At 37.5% G+C, this 27,383-nt stretch overlaps 1 protein-coding gene and 1 long non-coding RNA gene across 3 annotated transcripts; one reads left to right on the top strand and one right to left on the bottom strand.

Moving 5' to 3' along the window:
* Positions 1 to 1,882: 1,882 nt before the first annotated feature.
* LOC145609285 (uncharacterized) lies at positions 1,883 to 16,994 on the bottom strand. Of its 2 annotated transcripts, none has more exons than XR_014105998.1 (5): positions 16,861 to 16,994; positions 16,606 to 16,696; positions 3,867 to 3,988; positions 2,596 to 2,691; positions 1,883 to 2,248 (listed from the first exon to the last, which is right to left on the bottom strand). It is a non-coding gene; the product is annotated as an uncharacterized LOC145609285 (long non-coding RNA). The 2 variants fall into 2 exon arrangements; XR_014105997.1 differs by lacking the exon at positions 1,883 to 2,248 and adding an exon at positions 2,258 to 2,487.
* A 5,059-nt stretch (positions 16,995 to 22,053) lies between these two features.
* LOC145609119 (peroxisomal membrane protein PMP22-like) lies at positions 22,054 to 25,180 on the top strand. Its single transcript, XM_081664673.1, has 7 exons — positions 22,054 to 22,362; positions 22,447 to 22,545; positions 22,701 to 22,802; positions 22,904 to 22,979; positions 23,994 to 24,064; positions 24,214 to 24,299; positions 24,719 to 25,180. The coding sequence occupies exons 1-7, from the start codon at positions 22,291 to 22,293 to the stop codon at positions 24,768 to 24,770; spliced, it is 558 nt and encodes a 185-aa protein (XP_081520799.1). The 5' UTR covers positions 22,054 to 22,290; the 3' UTR covers positions 24,771 to 25,180.
* Positions 25,181 to 27,383: the final 2,203 nt, after the last annotated feature.

Genomic DNA, 27,383 nt, shown 5'->3' with positions numbered 1-27,383 from the left:
GTAGTACGTGCAAATGAGTTGTAAATAAAATCAATTTTTTATACTAATTTTTTATTTTTTATTTTTTATTTACTATATATATAAATTACTTATTAACTTGCTTTATCTGTATATTGTACTGTACCTGTGTACCACAATATATAGGTAATAATATAAGCTCACCACTATGCAAATGGGTTATAAAAAATTACTTAATTATAATATAAATGAAAAAGGATGATCTAAGAGGTGATACAAGAATTAATAAAATATGTATCGTTCTTTTTTTAAAAAAAAAACAATTAAACTATAAACCCTAAGATGTAATATATAGTATTTTCCATAGCTTAACTAACATTAATAATTAGGTCAAAACCTTCCATGCAAGAATCTTAGAATATAGAAATACGTAAATATACGTAGTGATGACATAAAAAAGATTTGATCTCATGTGTTATATACTCCCTCCGTCTCTAAATTACATTTGTACTTCTCTCTATTATGTGAGGAATAAATGCTAGAAATAGAAATGTAATTTGGGGACGGAGGGAGTACTATTTTTAAGCTCCATCTTGTAAATTGGAATATTTTCTTTACCAATAGATCCTATTCATTGAAATGACGAGAGAAATTAAACTAAACAAATTGGAAAAATTAAAGTGTATTGAATTCAACTAAACTTAAAAGTTAAAATGAACTAAAGGAAGCTCATCATGATCAACAAGTTATAAGTTTATCTGTTTATATAGTACAGTTAGGGTTACTTGAGACTTGTGATCAAATTATGTCTACATCATTCACCCTTGAAGCTCTCTCTACACACCAAAAACACTATACAAATAAAGTTCTATCAGTTTACAATAACATAGGATTTTTTTTAATATAATATATTATCTTTTACAAATGGGAGAGCATTTACTACTACTAAAAAAAGGAAATTATGAATATAAATGATTTTGATAATTCTATTTCATTGCTGATCTAATGAAGCAAGTGCAATTAAAAAGGTAGATAGGCATGTGGTGGGGAATAAATTGCTTGGTTTAAGCAAATGTTGGAGAGCAAATATTAGCCAACACCTTTTGTGATTAGTGAGCATGACGTAGGAAACATTAAATACATTATTCTCCACTAATAAAATTTTAACTAGTGATTTATTAATGTATAGTTTCATAATTTGCGTAACGTGTATGTAGTATAAGGTTTCCATTATATGAGATTTTGAGCAGGGGACCAAGAACTACTTTCTTAAGAATCATTTGTTACCAATCGTTTGTTCTCTATTATTGTATGGATAGTTTAGCTTTATGATGCATTCTTGACTAATAATAGTATGTATGTGCTACACCAACTTATTGTACATTAGAACTAGATGACTCAAAATATACTCATTTAAGTTGCAAGGGTCGAGTGTATGAACCATGTTCCAGGGAGCATTATACGTGATTCTTTTGCTGGATTTTTCACGATATATACATATGCTATATGAAGTTGGGGTGTGATATAAATGCACTAGTTCATGTTCGGACGTTCTCATGATAAAACGTTACAAAGCTCCATTTTTCATTTACAATGTCATAGATTTGGATCTCATTGAAGATATGGCAATTGCTATACGAAGTTGAAGAAAGACGAGCAATGAAATTCATACCAAATTAGCAAGTAGATTGCAGTTTATTGTTATGTTCTCATTTATAGTATGCACTTTTGTCAACCAGACTATGTTTTGTATTTCTACCTTTAATTTTTATTCAACTTTACTAAATTTTGTCAATCAAACGACTCTAAATAATTGTAAAAATACACATGTGGCCTATTATTTAAGGGAATAAGGGGTCGTATAATTTACAACAAAACGGACAAAAGTTGATATTAGTCATACAACTACATGAAAGTAATGGCAAATTAGATTGTTGAAGCAGCCCCATGAAGCTGGAAATAGATAATATAAATACTAGTAATTAAAGACTAAATCTGTAAGCAATTCAATGGGTCCTTTTTGACTTAAGTGGATTTAACCACAAAATAACTTGATAGGGATCATCTGACCCTTCTTGAAACAAAGAGCTAACAAAATGTCAGCTCTCAGTACAAAATTACACAACACATATACATTATTTTAAATTTATACATATATAAACATTCAATCCAGCCAATTATTTTTTTATGCTCTTTTTCCTTCTCGGACAGTTCCTTATGACAATTCATGTTAGCCGACCTCAAATCATTCTGAGACAAGGCGTTGTTGTTTGTACATTTAAACCAGCCCCTGAAAATAATTAATAAATAAAAAAATAAAAAAAACCTCCGTAGTTGTCTGACTATCACTTTTACTACTCCGTATTTATGTCATCTTTCCATTGAAAACAACAGTTATTTTTCTATCAGAAAATTCCAATTCTGCAACTGGGGTGTTCCAACAACTTTCCAGTTAAAACCAGGGGGGGAGAACAGAAGCAAATGGGTAAAAATGTAATTCTTCATATGACTGGAATGCCGTATCTTTATCTTAATCCACGATCCATAGCATAATCCAAAACACAAGGATAGTTTAAGAAAGATAATTAGACACTAAGTGGTCCATAATCTATTTAATTATATTGCAATATGACTCACCAAAAAGGCGATAGCTGCAATGCGAGACCATGAAGACCCGACAGGATTGGCTGCTCAAATTTTCACCAGGTAGTGGGTCTGATACAGTTGCATATACTGCACAGTTCAGGAAACAAACACATTTTCTGTTAAGAAAGTGTTATGATATATGTCATCAAGAAATTATATATAGAAACATTTGCAAGTTTGCAACTAGTGCCTATATTAGGAAAAACTCACTTTCTTGCAAGAAAGTGAGAATATTTTACCCTCAAGGATCTCAGGTTACAAATCTAATTTAAGTCATTAAGAAATTAAGCGTAGACAAGTTCATTGCGCAGACACATCAAAAGGTCCTGTAAGCATTTTGCATGCTTCACCAAGGTCAAGAGTAATCAAATAGAAAATGCAGAAAATAAAAGAGAGAGTACAAATAAATTAACTGATGTTGACGGGCCCAATAATTTAGAATATGGACATTGAGGTGGATAAATTAATAGCCTTGCATTATCAAATGAGTACATTAATAACATTATAGTATTAGTGTTATATTCAGAATTTGTATATCTATTCAGCAAATAAATCTGGTGATAGTTCCATCAAAGTACTCAACTAATTTCATTCGACATATTTATTTGGATAAACAAAATCCAATATGGCACTAATTATTTAATTAACTGATTTTAAATGATAAAGTACTAGTAATTAGTTATTAGGCAGGCTTCCACAAGACCGTCGATAAAGCATGACCAAGAGTTTTAGAATCAACAGATAAGCACAAGTGCCAAACAAGCACACCGTTAGCCATCAGTGCGATACACGACATTTCGTGCAAAATTTTACAGAATTCATCTAGATTATATTAGAACAGGTAGGAGATGTTCATGTTCCTCGAACGTAAAGAGTGTTCATTGGCAAATCGTCTTAAGTAACAATGCCAATTGCTGTAGCACACATCAGCACAGTATTAGCGGTAATAATGGCTTCAACCTTGAAAGGGTCAGGTCATATTCTATAAAATGAAATGCCATTAGTGTAAAGTTAAACTCTTTTTTCATATCATGACCCTACCATTACCTTGTCCACTACACTCACACTCTCACAATATGCATCAATAATCCAATAATAACATTATTAAGAGACCAACTACAGAAAATTTTAAGATTCTACCAAGTTCACACATGAATTCCAAGGAAAAGCGCTAATTAGGCACACTAAACAGCTTTATTCAGATAAAAGATACATATCTGAGCTACCAAGAATGGAAAAGAAGTAAATGAATGGATACTTACCATAAAAGGTTTAAGAGGAATCATAGCAAGGAACCAAAATACTGAAGCAAGAAAAGGGGTATTATACCCTGAGATCCAAAAATGTCCCTTTTACCTGATGTATCAGGCTATCAGCATATCGCCTGCAGAAACAGATATCCAAAATTTCTGTCAGTCACAACATTAAAATTACAAATATCTATTCTTAAGGTCCACACAAACAACACAACACAACTATCAAGCAAAAGATACTTTAAAGTTTACACAGATAAAACCAATGAAGTTGACCATTAGAATTAAAACAAAGATAACAATACTGAATCACAGGTGCAATCTGTCCAGCCAATGGAGTAAATGTAATTATTATCCTTGTGCAAATGTTTCCGGCCACATCAATTTGAACAGCTCAATATTTTCAGAGCCTAAGTATTATAAAGACCGCATTACATAACTCTTGTCTCAAATTATTGACTTACAGGTCTTAACAGAGCAACTGCGGCTTATACACTCACTCTTAGATACTTTTGTGCTAAAGTATAAGAAACTCTTCACCTTCTGGAATAATTTGAAGCTTTTTGCCATTAGTTCCTCTGTCATAATTCGAGTAGCACAAAAACACAAAGAAAGAGGCATGTCCTACACTCCACAAGCAATCATTGACCCATCTTAGACATATGTTGGAATTTCTTACTTTCGTATATTGTCATTTTCAATTCTGTGACATGCCTCATACTTCTGGCTGTATAGTCCTTACAAATCTCGCCAGAAACAAAAATTCTAGCAAACTAGAACTAATAAGATACTTTGTCCAAAAAAAAAAGCACCAGAAATCTCCCATTCAAGCTGATTTGGTACATATAGCTGGTTGGCTTGCGGGTTCAAAAATTGTTTAAACAAGATATAACATCCTCTTTTTGCTTTGAGCAATAAGGAAATAAGCAGACAGATTTTTTTTCCATCATATGACAAAGATTATGAGTTCTTGGGCCAATATGTCAAACTATCTTTATTTGACCTCTCACCATGACAATGTAAATTTCACCTTGGTATGAAAAAAGGATACCTGAATAAAGAATATTTCTAAATCAACCAGTAGCTTTGATTATGATATAAGTTGTTATCAAGATAAGTCAACTATTACTTTAATTCAATGAATAGTAAACAGTCAGTCACTGAGCATAGTTTCATTTGCAACAAGACAAAAGTTTGAAGGAATAGTTTGTAAAGTATTCCTAAACTCAGGAACAAACAATTCAGTTTATTGTTATAGCACCTTGAAAAATCTCTTGCCACCCTTCATAGGTAACTAAGCTGCAGCCAGGTGTTGGCATATTTTTCTATTTTTTGATGTAGGTTCAAATTTCTGCTCTATCCTTCAAATTTCCAAATTTCTGCTCTATCCTTCAAATTTCCAAGTGGGATAGTCCACTAGGACTTTAAGGGTACAGTGAAGTATGTTACTTTCAGTGCACCCATGAATTCCAAGGACCATATCAATTTAAACAAATGATAAAAGGAGATAAGGACTCAAAATACTATCATTGGCATCTCCATCACAAATGAAGCGACCTAACTGCTACTTGAGAAACATTTGGCCTATAGGAAAAAACAATAATTTATCAAGCAATTATGAGACCTCGATGCAAACATTCACCAGTTTGTTGTTTTCCACGAGTTTTGTTTGGAAGGCAAGTGCTTGTGCACTTCTCTTCTACTTAACCTATTTCTGTATTTAAAATTCCATTTTAGCTAGGTAATTTACAATAGATTGGTTGAAGTTGGCAAAGCCTAACTAAAAAAACATAGAAAATTAGATGGTTGGGAGCTGAGAGAATGTTAAGTGGTTCAAGATGTGCCACCTACACAGAGAGCCATATTACCTCTAATATAAAAAATTGCAAGACATCATTGCCGCTACAGGGACCAACAGAGAGCTAGTAGATGTAGTTTTAAAATACTAATGGGAAAACTATTATCATGCAACTATATTAAGATAACATCGACAAAGACACGACCAGCATAGGAACCACGTAACAGGGAAACAAAGAAAATAGTGGCAACGAAGTTGGGACCTGTAGATCCTTTCTGTGTGGGTCAATCAAGACACTGGCCGACTGGCCAATCAAGATTAAACCAAAACACTGACTGCAGTAACATGTACTGTCTACAATAAAACTAAGAAGTTGAATACTTAGGTAGTTCCATGACTTAAGCCCCCTTAATTAAGAAAATGATGCAGTTGTCTATTTTAGACATTTATAAAGAACTTAATCTTCCCAAACACCATAATTAATGTTACATCAGACATAATAAACCAATTCAGCATAACAGTTACGGCACGATGGCTTACTCTAAGAATTTGTCACTGGAAGTAATCATTTGATAGGTCAATGAAAAGCAAATATAAGAGCTAGTAGTAAGAGCTTATTTCTATATGTGACTATACTTCGCATCTATACACAAAATTTCGGTCCACAATCATTCTAGCAGCTCATGGACAAACTCAAATTGTATACATCAAGATTGTCAGAGTTACATTTCTACTTTAGACTGGTATAATACTCTGAAGGATTGGGTTTATCCAAAAAATATCTTTGTTACAAGTTTAAAAATAGATATACTAAGAATTTTTTTAAAACAAAAGGTTCTTAAAGCAAACCAACAAATAAAAGCAAAGCAAGAAAGACAAGAAGCTTTGAGACCTCAAAAGATCCTATTTAATATCATATGGGATCCTAAACAACCCTACTCTGATCCTGAATGATCCGATATAGAAAAAAGAGTGTTAACCCTCTGATATCCTCCACATTCTGGGTCGTACATTCAATCTGAAGATTAATTCTAATAACTAAGAGGTCTATGACATAAATGACAAACGAGTCATATATGTATTAGCATATTATCCTTTGAATAGCTACTCAAAGCAGGTGTGAGGTGTGACGTCAAACAAACTTTATCCCATTAATCCAAATTTGGAATCACTTTTCATGTGTTGATTTCTCATCCTGAATCAAGAAATGAGAAAAAGATGTCATTCTATGACTCCTTCCCTCTTCTCTAGGCCTCTATAGACGGTGATGTTCTTTCATTGTAGAAGCTAGAAATGAAATAATTCCATGTGCTCTACCATTTTTTCATAATAAATGCGGAGCATGATGCAAAAATCTCAGTTGACAGCTTTCAATGATACTAGACATAGCTCCTGATAACTAATGCCTTCAACCAGTAATTGCTAAGGTTAAATCACCCACCAAGTTTACTTGACAGAGTTCCAAATATTCTTTTTATTCCTAATATATTCACTACCATGGAAAATTTAGAGTTATATCTTTAAACTTTTGAAGTGTAACATGTTAAGCTAAGTGAGGATATCCTATGCTCAGCTGCCTGTCTATATAGGTATCACATGCAGAAATATAAAAGAGTGAACTGATGATTAAAGTGCAGTGGCCAGTGAAAGGAAATGAGCATAGGCCCAAGGCAAATGAGAGTTTTAGGTCCAATACCTATTAATTAGAATTTTCAGCTAAATTTGGGCATCCAAGTAACCATAACTTGTCAACTAGCTGGGCCTGTAGTCTGAAGGTCCACCAGCACTCAAAAAGTATCATGGATTAGGCCAAACTTAAATCATTTTATTTAAAGTTACAAGTCCACTACAATTGTCTTAATATATACCAATCATGGATCAATAAACTACAAGTCTTCCCACAAATCACAATTGGGGGATGCATAAAATGCTTTGCTTCTAGCCAATGACCACAAACATGATCCAGCTTCTTTCAAAAAAAAAATGATTGCCAACGAAAGGTGTTAACTGTTAAACAGCAAAGCTCATAAATACATCCGATTAAAACCACTAAATTGCTAAGAAAGTATAGCTCTCGAGCTACTAACCAGCACCTAGATCAAGCCTTCAGACAAGCAAGGTGCTAGAGATCAGCTCAGGCCTCCTATTTTGGTCACATACGCAAGGAAGAAGCAGGGCAAGGGGAGTGGAATCAGTTAAGCAAGCCAAGGGTAGAAGAGTCTTTAATGCAATAATTCTGTTAAGAAAGTTTGTTATGGATTAAGGGGAATCTTTAGGCAAGTGTTGAGCTGGCTTAGTCTATATTAGGGGGGAATAATCTGCTGTAATGATCATGCTATTTTGTTAATTGAGTGTGATTAACTCTGGGAGAGCCCTTTCCTCTCAAATGAAAGGTGTATTGGATGCTCATTGTTGAATATCAATACATACTATCTTCTTCCTTCTCTTATCTACTCTCTCTACTCAGTTCTCCTTTCTTACAAATTCTTACAGTCTAACCGAATTCATAGCAAATTGGTATCAGAGCAATCGATCTTACCTGTGCAAGTTATGGCTCGATTAACTCATGCGCAGCGTTTGGATTTGCTCGAGCAAGAGATTGCCGGAGTGCCGTCGCAGGTGGCTCATGAGGTTAGCTCGGCGTTAGCTGCATTTCGAGCTGATATCGCAGCTCAAATCGCTGCAATTCAGGAGAAGTCGCGTTCGGAGCCCCACCCTGAGCCCCGGACTGTCGCGGCGAATAGGCCACCATACCAGTGGGACAACCCATTTGCGGGAACACCATCTCAGTTGGTGGCTGGAGGAGGTGGTGAGCAAGGAGGTCAGTCTAATTGGAGGTTGCGGAAGTTGGATTTACCCTTGTTTGATGGAACCAATCCGGATGGGTGGATTCTCAGGGCGGAGAGGTTTTTCCATTTCTACAGACTCTCGGCCGATGACCAGCTGGAGGCGGCGATTGTCGCGCTAGAGGGCGACGCCTTGCTCTGGTATCAATGGGAGCAAAGGAGACACCCTCTCCTGTCGTGGGAGGCGTTGAAGAAGGTGATACTTCGCCGCTTTCGCACCACCGCCACTGGCACCCTCCACGAGCAGTGGCTCGCTCATCACCAATCTGGAACAGTGGCGGATTATCGGAGGAGATTCATTGAACTCCTTGCTCCGATCGAAGGAGTTCCAGAAGAAATCGCGAAAGGCCAATACATAAACGGGTTGAAGGAAGAAATTAAGGTGGAGGTTCGGATCCTTGACCCGATTTCGTTGGACCAGGCAATGGAGTTATCTGGGCGGATCGAGGAAAAGTTGCGTTTAGGCCCAAGGCCCAGATCTGTTGGACAGCTACCCACTTGGAGAACCCCGTTCCCTTCAACCCGACCCGTTTCCTCTACCCAAATCCAGCCTTACCAGACCCCAAACACGATCCCAGCTCACTCAAACTCCACCTCACCTCACCCAAACACTAGCCGCTACAACCCTAAACCCACCGGAGAGATACGGCGGTTGTCGGAGACCGAACTTCAGCACAAACGCGAGCAGGGGCTCTGTTTTCGTTGTGACGGAAAATGGAACATCAACCACCGCTGTCCGCGGCGTGGGTTGAGTGTTCTCTTGACTGTGGGGGAGGGTGACGACTTTGAGGAGGCGGATGAGATTGAACCCAGGGAGATGCCGGCGGTAGACCCACAACCTTCTCACGAAACCACACCTCTTCCCTCATCCGACACAATCCCTGGTGTCTCTTTTAGCTCGGTGATGGGAATAACCAATCCAAGAACCATGCGCATGGCGGGGACGGTGAATGGCCAAGCCGTGGTGGTGATGATTGACCCAGGTGCCACGCATAATTTTATTTCCACCATCGCTGCTCAGAAATTGGGGATTCCTCCGTCGGATTCTAAGAGTTTTGCTGTGACTTTGGGCACCGGTGAGGCGGTGCAAGGGGAGGGGGTGTGTAAGGCGGTGTTATTGGAAGTTCAGGGCCTCTTAATAGTGGAAGATTTCCTTCTCCTTCCTCTGGGAAATTCTGATCTAATTTTGGGTCTTCAATGGCTCGAAAAATTGGGCACTATCGCTACCAACTGGAAGACACAATTGATGAAGTTCCAGTTGGGTGGTCAGACGGTCACATTGCAGGGGGATCACTCTCTTGGTCGTTCTGGAATTTCGCTTAAGGCTATAATGAAGACATTGCAGAAAGAGGGGTATGGGTTTTTGGTGGAATTAAATCATTTGGTGGGGGAATTTTCTGGGAATACACCTTCAGATGAGGCGCCACAGTTCTTACAGCAGATCCTTCATGAGTTCTCTGAGGTGTTTGCAATGCCGGAAGGGCTGCCTCCCCGACGCTCAATTGAGCACTCAATCATCTTGAAGGAAGGCACGAACCTCATTAGTGTCCGACCTTATAGATACCCGCAAAGCCAGAAAGATGAGATCGAACGTTTGGTACATGATATGCTCACGGCAGGTATCATTCAACCTTCTTCTAGTCCTTATTCTAGCCCCGTGTTGTTGGTTAAAAAACGGGATGGGTCTTGGCGTTTCTGTGTTGACTATAGGGCCTTAAACAAATGTACTGTTCCTGATAAATTCCCAATTCCCATTATTGATGAACTTTTGGATGAATTGTATGGCGCTTGTGTTTTTTCTAAATTGGACCTTAAGTCGGGGTATCATCAGATTCGTGTCCGCGAGGAGGATGTGAATAAAACTGCATTTCGTACCCACGAAGGACATTACGAATTTCTAGTAATGCCTTTCGGGCTAACGAATGCCCCTGCCACTTTTCAGTCATTGATGAATGCGGTTTTCAGACCTTTCCTTCGCAAGTTCGTTTTGGTGTTTTTTGATGATGTGTTGGTTTATAGTAAGTCTAAGGAGGAACATGTGAGGCACCTAGAGGAAGTCTTAAGGGTGCTTCATTCTCACAGGTTGTATGCAAACCGCAAGAAGTGCGATTTTGGGCAAGAGCGTGTGGCTTATTTAGGCCACATTATCTCTGGCCGTGGTGTGGAAGTTGACCAGAGTAAAATTCAAGCAATGTTGGAGTGGCCTCGTCCAAGAAATTTGAAGGAACTTCGGGGATTTTTGGGATTGACAGGGTATTATCGGAAATTCATCCAAAATTATGCTCACATTGCTCATCCCTTAACTGAGCAGCTTAAGAAAGATAATTATGGTTGGTGTCCAGAAGCTACTCAAGCTTTTGTCGCTCTTAAGGAGGCTATGACAAAGGCTCCTATCCTTGCTTTACCCGATTTCTCACAACCTTTTATTCTGGAAACCGATGCTTGTGGTCAAGGTGTGGGTGCGGTTCTGCTGCAATGTGGGCATCCCATTACTTATTTCAGTAAGTTACTTGGACCCCGGGCTTGGTCCAAGCCTATATATGAAAAAGAGTTGATGGCAATTGTGTTGTCTGTTGAAAAGTGGCGCCACTATCTTTTGGGAAGGCATTTCATTGTGCGCACTGACCAAAAGAGTTTGAAATTTCTGTTGGAGCAAAGAGAGGTGGGTCAAGCCTACCAAAAATGGGTGGGTAAGCTTTTGGGCTACACTTTTGATATTCACTATAAACCCGGCTCAAGCAACGTGGTGGCTGATGCTTTGTCTCGTGAATTACTTCCCCACATTACTTGTGCTACAATGACTTATTCTTGTGGGGTGCCGTGGGCTACATTCCAAGCTCATATTAACAAGGACCCTTTGATTTGTAAGCTGACAGACAACATCAGGCAGGGACTTAAGGTTCCTAAATGGTTTGCCTTGGACAATGATGTTCTTAAGTATAAAGGTCGGGTTGTTATTCCCAAACACTCGGCTCTCACTTCAGCCTTGCTTAAGGAGTACCATGACTCACCTATTGGGGGCCATTCGGGGGATTTTCGCACTTATCAACGCCTTGCTGCTGAATGGTATTGGTTGGGGATGCGGAAGGATGTTACCCGTTATGTGCAAGCTTGTCTTGTTTGTCAGCAAAATAAGACTTCTTCTCTTACTCCCATGGGTCTTTTGCAGCCTCTACCTATTCCGGAGAGAGTTTGGGAGGACATTTCATTAGATTTTATTGAAGGGCTTCCAAAATCTGCTGGGTGGGACACGATCTTGGTGGTAGTGGACAGACTTTCGAAGTATGGTCACTTTATTCTTCTTAAACACCCATTTTCTGCTCCTATGGTGGCCCAAGTTTTCATTAAGGAAGTAGTAAGGTTGCACGGGATTCCTTCTACTATAGTGTCGGATAGAGATAAAGTCTTTTTGAGTATCTTTTGGAACGAGCTCTTCAAGTTACATGGGACACAATTGGCAAGAAGCACAGCATATCATCCCCAATCTGACGGGCAAACTGAGGTGCTCAATAAGGGTGTCGAGTCCTACCTCCGTTGCTTTATTAATGGGAAGCCCCGTTCTTGGTCTGCTTGGATTCCTTGGGCAGAGTACTGCTATAATACTTCTTTTCATACGGCTACAAATTTTACCCCCTTCAAGATTCTCTATGGTCGGGATCCACCTCACCTTGTTCGTTATTCTACGGGTAGTACTGCAGTTGCCTCGGTGGAGGAGCAATTGTTGGAACGTGATGCGGTTCTAGATGAGCTGCAGTTTCATTTGGTTAGGGCACAAGAGTTCATGCGCTATTATGAGAACAAAGGAAGACGCGAAGGGCATTTTGAGGTGGGGGACTTGGTGTTTCTTAAGCTACAACCTTATCGTCAGCAATCTGTGGGTCAGAGGTTCAATCAGAAATTATCTCCCAGGTTTTATGGTCCCTATCCTGTGGTCAAGAGAGTGGGTGAGGTCGCTTATCAGTTGCTGCTGCCTGAGGGGTCAAAAATACACCCTGTTTTTCATTGCTCACAGCTCAAGAAGTCCGTTGGACAAGGTCACACACCATCTCCTTTGCCTTCTCAGTTGACTGCTGACTTGATCCTTGAGGTGCAACCTGAATCTGTCCTGGGGATTAGGAACAGTCAGCAAGGAGCTCTCACTTTGGTTGAGGTACTCATTAAGTGGCAGCATCTCACACACACTGAAGCAACATGGGAACCCTTTGATGATATTGTGGCTCGTTTTCCAGCTTTCCACCTTGAGGACAAGGTGAATCTTCTTGGGGGAGGTATTGCTAGAGATCAGCTCAGGCCTCCTATTTTGGTCACATACGCAAGGAAGAAGCAGGGCAAGGGGAGTGGAATCAGTTAAGCAAGCCAAGGGTAGAAGAGTCTTTAATGCAATAATTCTGTTAAGAAAGTTTGTTATGGATTAAGGGGAATCTTTAGGCAAGTGTTGAGCTGGCTTAGTCTATATTAGGGGGGAATAATCTGCTGTAATGATCATGCTATTTTGTTAATTGAGTGTGATTAACTCTGGGAGAGCCCTTTCCTCTCAAATGAAAGGTGTATTGGATGCTCATTGTTGAATATCAATACATACTATCTTCTTCCTTCTCTTATCTACTCTCTCTACTCAGTTCTCCTTTCTTACAAATTCTTACAGTCTAACCGAATTCATAGCACAAGGTTCATAAACTAAAACATCTTTGCAAACTATTCTACAAGGTAAAATAACCAATCTTCAATGTAAATCAAGCACCGTATATCTGGTCAGCTTTGCTGCCTAAAGTTAATTTACATTGAGTACTTAATAAACCAACATCTAAAATACATATGTTTATATATGAAAAGCTAGAAGTGCTGCCTTCCTAAGAAAAACTCAATCAAAACATCAGCCTGTGACATCTTAAATATTTCTAAACACCTCCAAAATCAGCTTGTACTTCAACCACCTACTGTATGCATAAAATCTTAAAAATTTCAACACTAACTAGATAATTTCATCATACAATAAAAGAATAACTGGCCCAAGAGATCTTCTGACATGTGATTGAGACTTTACCACACAAATACACAACAGTTCCATTTATCAGAGAATTTTAAAAAAAATTGTTCTTTGACTTTTTGTATGATAATAAACTAATTGCAAATTGTTTAATTTATCTTCTTGAATATTACAATGTAATATAGAAGGTAGGCGTCGCATATTAGATTAAGAATCAATCGGCAACAACCTATTTTTTGCTACCTAGACTCACCTGAACCTTCTACTCTGCACACTATTACTACGTATATGACAAAAGGATCCCTACTTTTTCCATTTCTCTTTCCTCATGCTAACACTTACCTCTCCTTCTCCTCATCCACTATATAGTTTGTGAGCAGCTTAGGCCCTAATAATCAATATTAATAAGTAGGGTCAGTTATAAGTTCGGCTATTTCACCAAATGCCACTGAGCAATTTAAAAATTCAACAAATGCCATCGGACTTTTTAGAATTCACCAAATGCCACCTAGTTTTTAAAAAATTCATCCAGTGCCATTAATGACCAATGGTCGTTAACTCCGTTAGTAATTAGGGGTTAATCATGACACGTGTCATGATATAATTGGACCATTTATCTTAATTCATAAAAATTAAAAAAAAAACAAAAAAAGTTAAAAAAATACAAAAAATAAAAAAACAAACAAAAAAAAACCCAAAATTTTCCCAACCACCCCCACCATCGCCAAACCCTAGCCCCTCCCCTCATCTCGCCGGAAAACGGCCAGTCACCACCGGAACCACCTTCACCACCATTCCCTATCCCTCTTTCCCTCCCTTCACGCAACTCACCTCTCCCCGGCCAAAACCCGACTTGCCGGAGTCGGGATCACTCGCTGTCGCCGACCCCCGCCCATTGTTACTCTGACCTCCCCTACCTCCCCTACATGACGTGCCACCCATCCAATCTTACCTTAACCCGCGAAAACAAGGAACCAACCTCCACCTTCACGAGCAACAGTTCTGATTCAACCCCTTCCCGACCACCGCAGCCTCGAAACCACCCCCTCCCCTGTTTTCCGGCTCCTATAAACCCCATTCCCTCACCTTAAACCACCAAAAATCGACTTAACCCAGAAAACCCGAAACCCTAGAAAATGGAATTTCTGGGTTGAACCCGAAACCCAAATGGGTTCTGTAATGTGGCGGTGAAGTGGCGGTGCATCGGGGTTGAGGATTTAGACCAATTGGTGCGCGTAGGAGCAGCGAAGGGAGCTGGATGGTGCTAATCGTGGCTGATGTGGTGGTGCGTGTAGGTGTAGCAAAGGGGGCAGTGTGGTGCTTGGAGGTGGAGTTGTTGTGGTGGCAGTGAGGGAGCAGGGTTTTTGGGGTCGGGACGAGCAGCGTGGGTGGTTTTGGGGGTCGGCAGTGGGTCAGGTGGGGAGCTACATGGTCGGCCGGCCGATTGTTGGTGGTTTCAGTGGTGATCGGCCGTTTTCCGGCGAGATGAGGGGAGGGGTTAGGGTTTGGCGGTGGTCGGGGTGGCTCGGAAAATTTTGGGGTTTTTTTTTAAAAAAAAATTTGTTATTTTTTTTTTATTTTTTGTATTTTTTTTAACTTTTTTTTAATTTTAATGAATTAAGATAAATGATCCAATTATGTCATGATTAACCCCTAATTACTAACGGAGCTAACGGCCGGTGGTCATTAGTGGCACTGGGTGAATTTTTTTAAAATTGGATGGCATTTGGTGAATTCTGAAAAGTCCGATGGCATTTGGTGAATTTTTAAATTGCTCAATGGCATTTGGTGAAATAGCCGTTATAAGTTTAACCAATAAATATAATTTCAAACTTTAAATTTAGTAAAAATCAAGCTGATTGAATAGGGCCTAAATTAACTATGTAGGGCCTGTTCTCATTGACTGAACTCAGCTGAACTGAATTGAGCTGAATATTTTATAAGAGAAGGAAATTAGGAGCTGAACTGAGTTGAGCTGAATTTCAACGTAAGAGAACATGCCCGTAGACTTAGGGCATGTTTAATTCACCTAATTTTTGCTTATTTGAGTTGATTTGAACTTATAATTTCTAATTTGATTTGATTGAACTTATTTTTTCTGATGAGACATGATCAAATTATCTTATTTGACTTAACTTTGACCTAAGACATACGCTAACCTATAAGGAAAAAAAAATATCAGGTGAAGTCCTGTTAGATTCGTTATAATGTGTATTTCATTAATATGTATTTTTTTTTTTTTAAAGAATTAATATGTAATTTTTAATTATTGATATTAAGCGAAAAATAGCCGCACATAAAACAATGGAGTATGTTAGAGATTATTTTTTCTGATATGACCTGAATAAGTAAATAAGGTGAAACTAAACATGGCATTAGTTTTCCAAGTCAAATTTGCTTACTTTTTTTTTTCAAAGTTTCCTATCTTACCATGGTGCCTTTATCCTTAAAACAAAAAAAGCAGTCATTTAAAGAATATAGACTATTCCAACCTACACCTAGACAATCATGCCACACAAATTCCAATTCAACCTACATACTTTAAGCTAACAAAGTAACAAATGCACAAGAATAAACCCGCCATGATGCATCATCGCAACAAAGAAAGGATTAAAATTAACCAAAAAATCTTTGCAATCTAGGAATATTAGAGTAATAGCCACTATAGCGCGAATCCTTAAATTCAATCCCAGAGTGTAAAAAGGAAAGCGAAAAGACACACGGGATTTAAAATGGCAAAGCATCTTGAAGGTAACAATTACAGTACTTTAGGAACCTTATGTTACATCAATTACCGGAAACTCGGCTCTCTACACCCTTTATCTAGATTATGGATTGAATAACACTAAAATCAACATCCTAATTCTAACCGACAAACTTGTCTTACTGTAACTAGCTTGTACAATTAGCAACAAAAACGCAGAAAACAACTCTAAACTATGAAATCATATAATATATATAGAATTAATAATACAATTGACTCAAATACAGGCATATATTCAAATATTAAATCCAATAATTGTAAAGAAAGACCAACCAGCTCAAATATTAAACTCAACAACATAAATAATTGATGCAAACAAATACCAAAGCTATCATATTTAATTCTGATATTACCTCATGCCCAATCATCTAGCTTCCCAATTGAAAATTAGGGTTATCGGAGAGAGAAGGGAAAAATCCAATTGCCCAGCATTTGAAATCAAACCTAAGATTAAACAAATTATAATGAGTATACTAATAATATTCGAAAATTATAGCAATTAGCCAGCCAATGAATCGATTAATAATGTTAAAATCATTGCAATATATGATAATATAATTAAGCAGAATATAATTTGTAATTTTGAAAAAGGAAATTGAAGAAATCACCTGTTTCTTAGCAAATTTAGGACTGAATTACAGTGAGTGGAATCTGGACGCTGGATGAAAAAAAAGGAGGGATAGAGCTTGTTCTTGTTTTTGTCTTTCCATTTTTGGAGAAAATAGGTTTTACTCTTTTTTTTTTTTTTTCTTTCAAAAATAGGTTGTACTTCGTATCTCTTTAATTCACATTTTTAGAGAAAAATTTTTTTACAACATAAATTATTTAATTTTTTTTTACAATTAGTTGTACAAAAATTTGAATAATACTGAAATATAGTCATATACTCATATTGATATGTTTGAAATAGAATCGACTTTTCGGAGAAATGTTGTCGCATTTTCCAAAAGATGTATAATATGCTTTGCTTATGCTTCGTATTTGACTCTTTGAGTATGGTGCTTATGGAAAATCTATTGTAGTATGCGCGTGATTAAACACATAAGTATCTATTGAGGATATATTTAGGAAATATTAGATTATATTGTGTGACCATATTTTTGGCTAGAATATATTTTGGATATATTCTTGTTAGTTTCCTAATTCTATCCTATGTGGGTAATCTTGTATTATATATTGGCCATTAGTGTCATCAATGAGGATCAAGCTTTTTGAGGTTTTACACAATTTAACATGGTATCAAGAGCGGGTTGAATTCTCTTCGTTTTTTTTTTTTTTTTTTTTTCTGACAATTTTCGAATATGCCTGGAGAGGATGTTCCTCCGCCTCCCCTGCCACCACCACAAACTGAAATTAAACCCAATTCTCCTTTTTACCTTGGTTCTTGCAACTATTGCAAGAAACGAGGCCATATCGAGGCAAAGTGCTTTGATCTTCACGGCAGACCTCCCCCGAAGGATGGCAGTCAGGGGGGGAAATTTTCGAGTGGTCGAGGCCAAAGTTCAGTAAGGGCTAATGCTGTTTTAGGTTCCAATTCTTCTCAAGGTGGAGTGTTCTCTAGTGAACAATGGAAGGCTATCACGGGTTTGTTTGGTAACTCAAATATTCCTGAAAATCGCTTGAATGGTAAGTTTGATGTTTCTTCATGGATTATAGATACCGGAGCAACTCATCATGTTACTGGAGAAAAGTCTTGGTTGATTGATTCTAAAATTTTTGAATGTCCTGTTGGTTTACCTAATGGTGATAATGTCGTGGCTTCTTTAATTGGTTCGGTTCGTTTATCGAACAAAATTACTCTTAAGGGAGTTCTTTATGTTCCTCACTTAAGTTGTAATCTTATTTCTGTATCTCAACTTGCGGATGAGCTTAATTGTACTGTCCAATTTAATCCTTTTATGTGTGCTATTCAGGACCAAACGAAGGAGCTGATTGGAACGGGAGCTAGGAGAGACGGATTATATTATTTTAGCAATACGGATTTGGTGCATCATGTTGGCGTGGGAGAAGCAACCTCAACTTTGGAGTTGTGGCATCGTCGAATGGGGCACCCTTCCGAGAAAGTAGTTAAGTTACTTCCTCACGTTAGTAGTAATAAAGCTTGTCTAGATAAGGGGTGCGAAGTATGTATGCGTGCTAAACATCCTAGAGACAAATTTCCTTCTAGTGATAATCGAGCTTCTAGAATTTTTGAGAAAATACATTGTGATTTGTGGGGTCCATATCGACATGTTTCGTCGTGTGGAGCTCGTTATTTTTTGACTATAGTTGATGATTATTCTCGAGCTGTGTGGATTTATTTGTTGGTTGATAAAACTGAGGTTTTTCGAATGTTTTTGGCCTTTGTTGCTATGGTTGACAGACAATTTTCTCAAACCATTAAGATTGTGCAAAGTGATAATGGTACTGAGTTTAATTGTTTGCATGATTATTTTGTTGCTTCTGGAATAATTTTTCAAACTTCTTGTGTCGGAACTCCACAACAAAATGGGAGAGTTGAGCGAAAACATAAACACATTCTTAATGTTGGGAGAGCTTTGAGATTTCAAGCCCATCTACCGATTTATTTTTGGGGTGAGTGTGTCCTTGCAGCTGCTCATCTTATTAACCGTACACCCACACCCTTACTTCAAAATAAAACTCCCTTCGAAATACTTTTTAATAAACCTCCCTCCTTTGATGCTATTCGTACTTTTGGGTGCTTGTGTTTTGCCCATAATCAGAAAACTAATGGTGACAAGTTTGCGAGTCGGAGTAGGAAGTGTGTTTTTGTGGGATATCCTTTTGGGAAGAAGGGTTGGAGAGTGTATGACCTTGAGTCAAAAGTTTTTTTTGTCTCTCGTGATGTAAAATTTATTGAGGAAGTATTTCCTTTTGCAACCCCGGATGATGTTAATATTGTGTCGGCTTCATTTGATAATGGTGATATTCATGATGATTTTATGGAATGTGTGACATTCGATGAGAGTGAAGTGTGTAATCATGATGGTGGGGTTGATTTTGGTGATACTAGTAGTGTTGATGAAGTTGTGCAGCAATCACCGCAGAACGAAGCTCCTGGCAGCCCACACCATAGCACGACCATGGCTGCCAGCGAGCAGGAAGCTGCTGCCCAGTCACGGCTGCCTGCACAGCAGCAGCAGCGTGACCAGGCAGAGCACTCCGCAGGCTCCCCGCGGCAGTCTGCCACAGACCGCAGGGGGGCTGCGGAGGGGCCTGTTTTGAAGCCTCCGCCAGCAGCAACCACTGCCACCCCGCGGCACACTGCCACAGACCACGGGGGGGACGTGGCAGCCCCTGTTTTGCAGCAGCAGCAGCTGGAAACAGGGCAGAGTACAGAGCAACAGGCCATGGGTAAAGGGCATCGAGAAAAATATACTTCGGTTAAACTTCGTGACTACGTGACTCACTCCGTTTTTGCTAATAATCCGTCTCCGTCCTCTCCGTCATCCAACACTCCTTCAGGTACGCCTTATCCTTTAGCACACTATATAAATTGTGACATGTTTTCTGTAAATTATCGGAAATTTCTTGCAGCAGTGGTTCAGGACAAGGAACCAAAATCTTTTAAGGAGGCAATGAAATCAGAAGGTTGGCGATGTTCTATGCAAGAAGAGATACGGGCTTTGGAAGATAATGGGACTTGGACATTAGAGCGTCTTCCTCCTGGCAAGACAGCTTTAGGTAGTCAATGGGTGTACAAGACAAAATTTTTGGCTAACGGTGGAATTGAACGTCTCAAGTCTCGTTTGGTTGTCTATGGTAATCATCAACAAGAAGGTATCGATTATGGTGAGACTTTTGCTCCGGTGGCAAAAATGACTACAGTTCGTACTTTCCTTGCTATAGCAACTTCTAAGAATTGGGAAATTCAGCAGATGGATGTTCATAACGCGTTTCTTCATGGAGATCTAGATGAGGAGGTGTACATGAAACTACCTCCTGGTTTTGAGAGTTCTGATCCGAACTTGGTGTGTCGATTGAGAAAGGCTTTATATGGGTTGAAACAGGCTCCGAGGTGTTGGTTTGCAAAACTGACCACGGCTTTGAAAGGGTATGGTTTTCTTCAGTCCTACTCTGATTATTCTCTTTTCACATATACTAATGGCAATGTTCAGATTAATGTCTTAGTGTATGTTGATGACCTTATTATTTCTGGCAATGATTCCGCTGCGTTGGTCGTGTTCAAGGCTTATCTTTGTGATTGCTTCAAAATGAAGGATCTTGGTTCTTTGAAATATTTTTTGGGTATCGAAGTTGCTCGTAGCAAATCAGGTTTGTTTTTGTGTCAACGAAAATACACACTTGATATTATTTCTGAGGCAGGTTTATTGGGAGCAAAGCCAAGTGGTTTCCCGATTGAGCAAAATCACAAACTTAGTCTTGCTAGTGGTGAATTGCTTGCGAATCCTGAGTCTTATCGAAGACTTGTAGGAAGGTTGATTTATCTTACAGTGACAAGGCCAGATTTGGCATATTCGATCCATATTCTTTCCCAGTTTATGCATGAGCCTCGAATTGAGCACTGGGAAGCTGCTCTAAGGGTGGTTCGTTATTTAAAGGGTACCCCGGGACAGGGTATTTTGTTGAGTGCAGATAGTGACCTTACTTTGGAGGGTTGGTGTGATTCAGATTGGGCAGCATGTCCTATTACACGTCGTTCGCTGACAGGTTGGCTTGTGTTTCTCGGTAAATCCCCTATTTCTTGGAAGACTAAGAAACAACCTACTGTTTCTACTTCTTCTTCTGAGGCGGAGTATCGATCTATGGCTTTGACTACAAATGAGTTGAAATGGTTAAAGGCCTTACTTTTGAGTATGGGGATTGAACATCCAAAGGCCATCAAGTTGTTTTGTGATAATCAATCTGCGCTACATATTGCTAGAAATCCAGTTTTTCATGAACGCACGAAACACATTGAGATTGATTGTCACATTGTTCGTGATGCGATTACAGAAGGCTTAATTGCACCATCGTATGTTTCTACTAGGGAGCAATTGGCAGACATTTTTACAAAGGCACTTGGGAAGACACAGTTTGATACTCTTCTTTCCAAGTTGGGCATTTTTGATCCTAATGCTCCAACTTGAGGGGGGGTATTGAGGATATATTTAGGAAATATTAGATTATATTGTGTGACCATATTTTTGGCTAGAATATATTTTGGATATATTCTTGTTAGTTTCCTAATTCTATCCTATGTGGGTAATCTTGTATTATATATTGGCCATTAGTGTCATCAATGAGGATCAAGCTTTTTGAGGTTTTACACAATTTAACAGTATCAGCCTCACTCGTATGTATAATGCATGTTTCTTTTAGGACTTAGGAGTGCATGTGTGGTCAAAAAGCCTAAACTATCGTTATAACACCTTGTTAGTCAGCACATCCATGTCAATCATTCATAAATTGACTACTTGCACCTATCCAAAAGTGAACATTGAGGCGTTTTTGTGTGTATGGACGCGGTAGAAAAGTGTGGTAAATTAAAAAATTCTTCCGATTGAAGTTTTTGTAACTTATGGTCCGTAAAATTCCTACGGGATTAAAACTTGTGTTATCATATCGCTTTTGAATTAAATGGAATGGAAATCTAGGTTCCTATCCGGCTATTCCATAAAGAAAGTTTTGTCCCTATACCAAGTATGGATATATTGCGATATGAAAATGAGACGCTTTTTGAGAGACAACTCAAAAACGAAATCGGGATTCGGGAGTTCGGGACAATAAGGGACCATAGGAGTAATTGTAATTTGGCAGGAGTTGCTATTCAATATAGTGCAGTTTATAGAGGGAAAAAACACAGGTCCTTGCTGAGGTCAATACAAAAACTTTAAAAAATTGAGCTTCTCATCACTGCTTTCAGTCATGATTCCACCTAACACCGTTGCATTGAATAATCTTAACCTACCATTAAACTTCTCTCTCATTTTCATCGGTCAACCCACCTTTATTCATTCTTCTCCTGCTTTTCATTCTCTGCGACATTTCTACAAACACAAAGCAGACATCTTTGAGAAGCACAAATTTGATCAGCCATGTCTGATTTAGTTACTGAAGTTTGGAAGAAATACCTTTTGCAGCTTCAAAACCACCCTCTTAGAACTAAGGTTATTAAATTTGGCAATAATTGTTGTAATTTTAAAAAGGGTTTTAATCTGATTTAAGTTTTCTGTTTTTGATGATGATTTTAGGCAATTACTTCTGGGGTTCTTGCTGGGTGCAGTGATTTTGCTGCCCAGAAAATTTCTGGGATCAAAAAGCTTCAGTTTAAGAGATTATTCCTTCTTATGGTAAGTAATCCTTTTGATTGATATATTTTGTTGGTTAAAATGCGCCATTAATTCAAACTTATCATACTCAACTGGTTTTGGTTGATTGTCTGTGTTATCAAAGATGATGTTTTTGTTACCATTAAATTGACTGATTATGAATTTGTTGATTATAGATATATGGGTTCTTCTATTCTGGACCATTTGGGCATTTTTTGCACAAAGTTATGGACAAGATTTTTAAAGGAAAGAAAGGAAGCACAACTGTGGGAAAGAAGGTATAAAAACTCATTTGTAATTGTGTTTTTGGTTTTGATTATGATGTTTTGAGGGTTGACTTTGTCTTTTCACATGTTTTGGTTTTTCTTCTTTTTGTAAGGTGATACTGGAACAATTAACAGCTAGTCCATGGAATAACTTGTTTTTCATGATGTATTATGGTCTTGTGGTTGAAGGTTTGTCATTTTCTTTTCTGATTAAGCATTACTATTATATTGGATTCATCTAGCTCATTATAATGGTTTATCAGAATTATTACTATGCTGTACCATGGTGCGAGATCTTAATTGACTTACCTGTAATGTATTTGAGTGAATCAAGGAGTCTAGGTTTGCTTGAAAATGTCTTGGTGTTGCTTGAAATTAAATGACTTTCAACTAATACATTTGGTCCCCAGTCTAGTCTATCAAGCTTTGGACGCTCTAGGAATATGGATGTCGTATTCTGTTTATGTAAGGATCCACATCGAGGGTCTTATGATTTGAACCCATTATGTACAATTATGTTGCAATAGATTTGCTCTTTTGGGTTATGATATCTTGTTGAATTACCAAGAATATGCTCAATGAATAATTGATCAAGGCTTCTAATTATAAATCATCTAATAAGGTTAATTTGGAGACTTGAAAATGAAAGTGCTAAAATTCCTGTCATGCAGAGTAAACATGTAGCCTGATTTCAAGCTAAAAACTGTAACTGATTCCTAAGATTATGCATAGCAATATTCTCTTAATCCAATCAAAATATATATCAAGAACTGCATTTGACTATACACTTAATCCTAAAGACATCTTTGTTGTAAGGATTAGCAATTTTTTCTGCCTTTGAATAGCAGGAATCCTACAGCGATAGTGTCCATCATACTGGATGTAGAGAGGGTAGGTCTTCTATAACAATCAATTGTGTTTTGTAAATCTCTCTTCTTATGGAGAGTATGCACTTGTGGAAGAAATCGAATGTCCAAATAAAGTGTCAGTAGAGAATATAAAACCTGAATATGGTAGCATGCAATTCATTGAATTATAGTATAATTATTAGCTGCAGGGATTGTGTATGCCTTCCCTTTCAAACAAACTTGTGGAAAGAAAATGCACCTGGTACCCAAATCAACTTGAGAAAGAGTGTGTTTGTAACTTTTGTTGCATTATGTCAATTCTGAGTTGAGTTCACTGAAAACTTACTTCTAACAGGAAGAACATGGCCACTGGTCAAAAGTAAGATCAAGAATGACTACCCTCCTGTACAGCTAACTTCTTGGAAGGTATTCAATGCTCTTTTCATGAGTTATCCTCGCAAATTCAATGTCATATAGCTTTTTAGGGTATCTTCTTAAAAATTGATGATATGTTTTGCATTTATGATACTCTGATAAATTCTGGGTATACATATTTTAATTCTTGTTGTTTGCAGTTTTGGCCAATGATAAACTGGGTCAACTATCAATATATGCCTCTGCAACTTCGTGTTCTGTTTCACAGCCTTGTTGCCTCTTGCTGGTTAGTTACTCTTTGATCTTATGGACTCGATTGTCTTGTTTTTCTCCTTGTTAGAAGCTTCTTACCTTTTTGTTAGAATTTTGCATATGAGAACCTTTCAGGACACTTGAGTTCTAAAAATTGTATTATTGATCAAATAGACAAATACCTCTAGCAAACAGATGAAATCTTAGCACACTTTTCTTTACAACATAAATCCTTATAATAAGTCTAGGGTACATGCTTGATGATGCCTGAAATTAGCACTGTTTTTAATTTTTCATGCACACTATGCATCACATTGTTTTACTCCTATATCTTGCTTGCTCATACCCATGTTTGAAGCTCGATTCCCCTCATCAGATAGAAATCTTCTGTGCTTCTAAAATGGACTATATCCACAATATAACCACATAGTTCCACTATTTGCTTACTTGCAGGGCAATCTTCCTTAACCTCAAAGCAAGATCTACCGCCATCAAGAAGGCCTAGACAGTACACAGATCAGTCTCTTTACCTTTCATCCTTTCCTTACAGTCGTCTCATCAGTTTCTCAAGTTAAAACCAATCGACGGTAGTAGCTCCAGGGTTTAGAAGTTCAGGAATTTGAAGTTAATAAGTACAGGAAGCATTGAATTTGATTATACTTGTATTATTGATGATGATTTGTAATTCTATTTTGTTAGCCTGTCTCCAAATAACTACCCTATTCATGTGGGATAAACATGTGAGCTTTGCAAGACCATGTGGGGACAAGAGTTGATGGGGAGCAAAAAAAAACTACAGTATTTGTATTGAGTAACTTGTAACTACCATACATAAAACAAATTATTCTAAGTTTAGTAATTTTCAGTCTGAATTGAGTCTGATTGAACTCTATGGTAAATTGGGGTAAAAATGTATTCCTGAGAAAGCTGAGATCTGTAGATAAAAATGCACATCTTTAGACTTCAATTGCAATTAAGTGGCTTCACAATTAGGTGAAGTAAAACAAATATTAAAGAGGGAATGAAAGAGTGTAGCAATTGGGACATGTTTGCATGTACAAGGAAACTATTGTAGGAAAATAGGAAATAAAATGTAGCAAGTGGAATTTGTGTAAGAAAAAGTAAATATGGTAGCGTTGCAGCTTGCAAGTGGGGCATTATGAAAAAATTATAAAACATTCTTAGCATGGTGAATTGGTGAGACCGTGAGACTAGTTAAATGTGTTGAGGCGTTGCTTGGCTGCATAAGGTAAAGTTTTGGGTGAGACGGACTCACGTGAGTCCACTATCATGTTTTTGGTGTTGCGGGCCTCGCGATCGGGTTTAGTTAGCCCGCGCCCTTTTATTGGACTTTTGTTATTGAGCCCGGTCTCACGTGAGTCCGGTCTCACACAAAACCTTTTGGCTGCATAATAAGTTAGCTTCAAGGGCATGTTCACTTCAGCTTAATATTGCTTTTAATTTTGAAGTTTTCATTTTCAGACCTTTATTTTCTTTTTCAAATACCATTCAATTCATTTTCATATCACACTAATTTTCCTTTGATCAGTAGGCATCGTCTAAACCCAATTTAACAGAGTGGAGGAAAAGAAGTCTAACAATACGCATAAATTGGCAAAGGACCCTAAGGTGGATGATGACATACATATTCCTTCTTGTGTTCTTTACAAACTTCTCATCCCCTATCAACTCATAAATCATAAATCATAAATCATAAATCATAAATCATAAATCCTCCTCAAAAACAAATCATCAACAACTTGCTTTTTTAATTTTATTTTTTTGTGTACACTTGGATTTCATCTCCCTTGTCACTTTCACGAGAACAAATTTTTTTTTTTTTTTAATTCCTTATCCATCTTTGTACTACAATTGACTATTACTCCGCATTTTTAAGGATATAGAATTTTCTCACTTATTCCCCGTTCTTTTCTACTTTTAAGAGTTGACCTATTTAGTTAAGATGACTAGTTTGTGAGATGCGTCATGTTATGGTTTAATAAGTTTCTTCATCAAAAAATAAAAGCGTAAATAATTCTTGAACAAGTTTTATATTTGAGACTTTTGAGTAAGATAATCCCAAACTTTGTTTCAAAATAAAAAAAATAAAAAAAAAAAGAAAACAGATAATCCCAAACTATATACTTGTATCATGTAATACGGAGCATTTACTCGTATTTGATTTTAAACAAGGACCTCATAATGAGGTGGCATCTTAACTATTACTTGTATAATGCAACCTAACCTTGCTTGAGTCTCACCAAATTTCGTTTGCTAAAATAGTTTATAAATAATGTACTTCGTTTTATTAAAATACTAGCTTCTCTTTTTGCCCTTGACAATGTATACTTTCAACTTTTGATAGATACGTAGTATATAATTATATAATGAAACTAAATCGGGTTGATCTTTTAATAATATACAATGAGATAATATCATACATAACTATTTCTATCACTAAAATAAATTGTAAATGGTATAAAAGTACATCATACTTTGTATAAGACAAAAAGTTTGCACACGCACGTCAAACCTTGTTGTTAAATCTTAATTTAGTTTATGATTTTAACACTTTTGTACGTTGAATACAAAGGGTGGATGGTGGACTGGGTGGTGGTAGCAACAAACGATGGTGAGCAAAAAGTACGATATGGGGTGAGAGTGCACCATGAATTGGACTCATTTGGTTTGAGTTTAGGTCATTCTAAGAGTTACACTTAGGTTAAATGGTTTTTATGAAGATATCTTCCTCAAATCCGCCTAATTAGGTAATAAATCATTAAAAACTTAATTACAAATCTTAAGTTGAAAGAAAAGTAATATCTCAATTGATCATGTTTTAAAATTTATGTTATGAATCATGAATAACATTTTAAAAATTAAATCTTAATTATCATATAATTAAACCAAACCGTCATGAATAAGTAAGGGTGCATCAGACACTAATGTAACATTTGTGTGATGCACTCATGATGAATGCACGTTAAATTGCTTGTGGTGCACTGTGCACAATGTTATCACATTATTTATGTACATACGAATAATTTCTTTGTGATGTGCACACTTGTATCAGGAATTCAGGATGCATCGTGAACCTAGGTACACTATAATGACTCTA

The sequence above is a fragment of the Chenopodium album genome, chromosome 23 (genome assembly GCF_948465745.1).
Source record: "Chenopodium album chromosome 23, dcCheAlbu1.1, whole genome shotgun sequence".
NCBI classification, from domain to species: Eukaryota; Viridiplantae; Streptophyta; class Magnoliopsida; order Caryophyllales; family Amaranthaceae; genus Chenopodium; species Chenopodium album.
The sequence above is the reverse complement of the archived record's forward strand: the minus strand, read 5'-3'. Positions and strand labels throughout refer to the sequence as shown.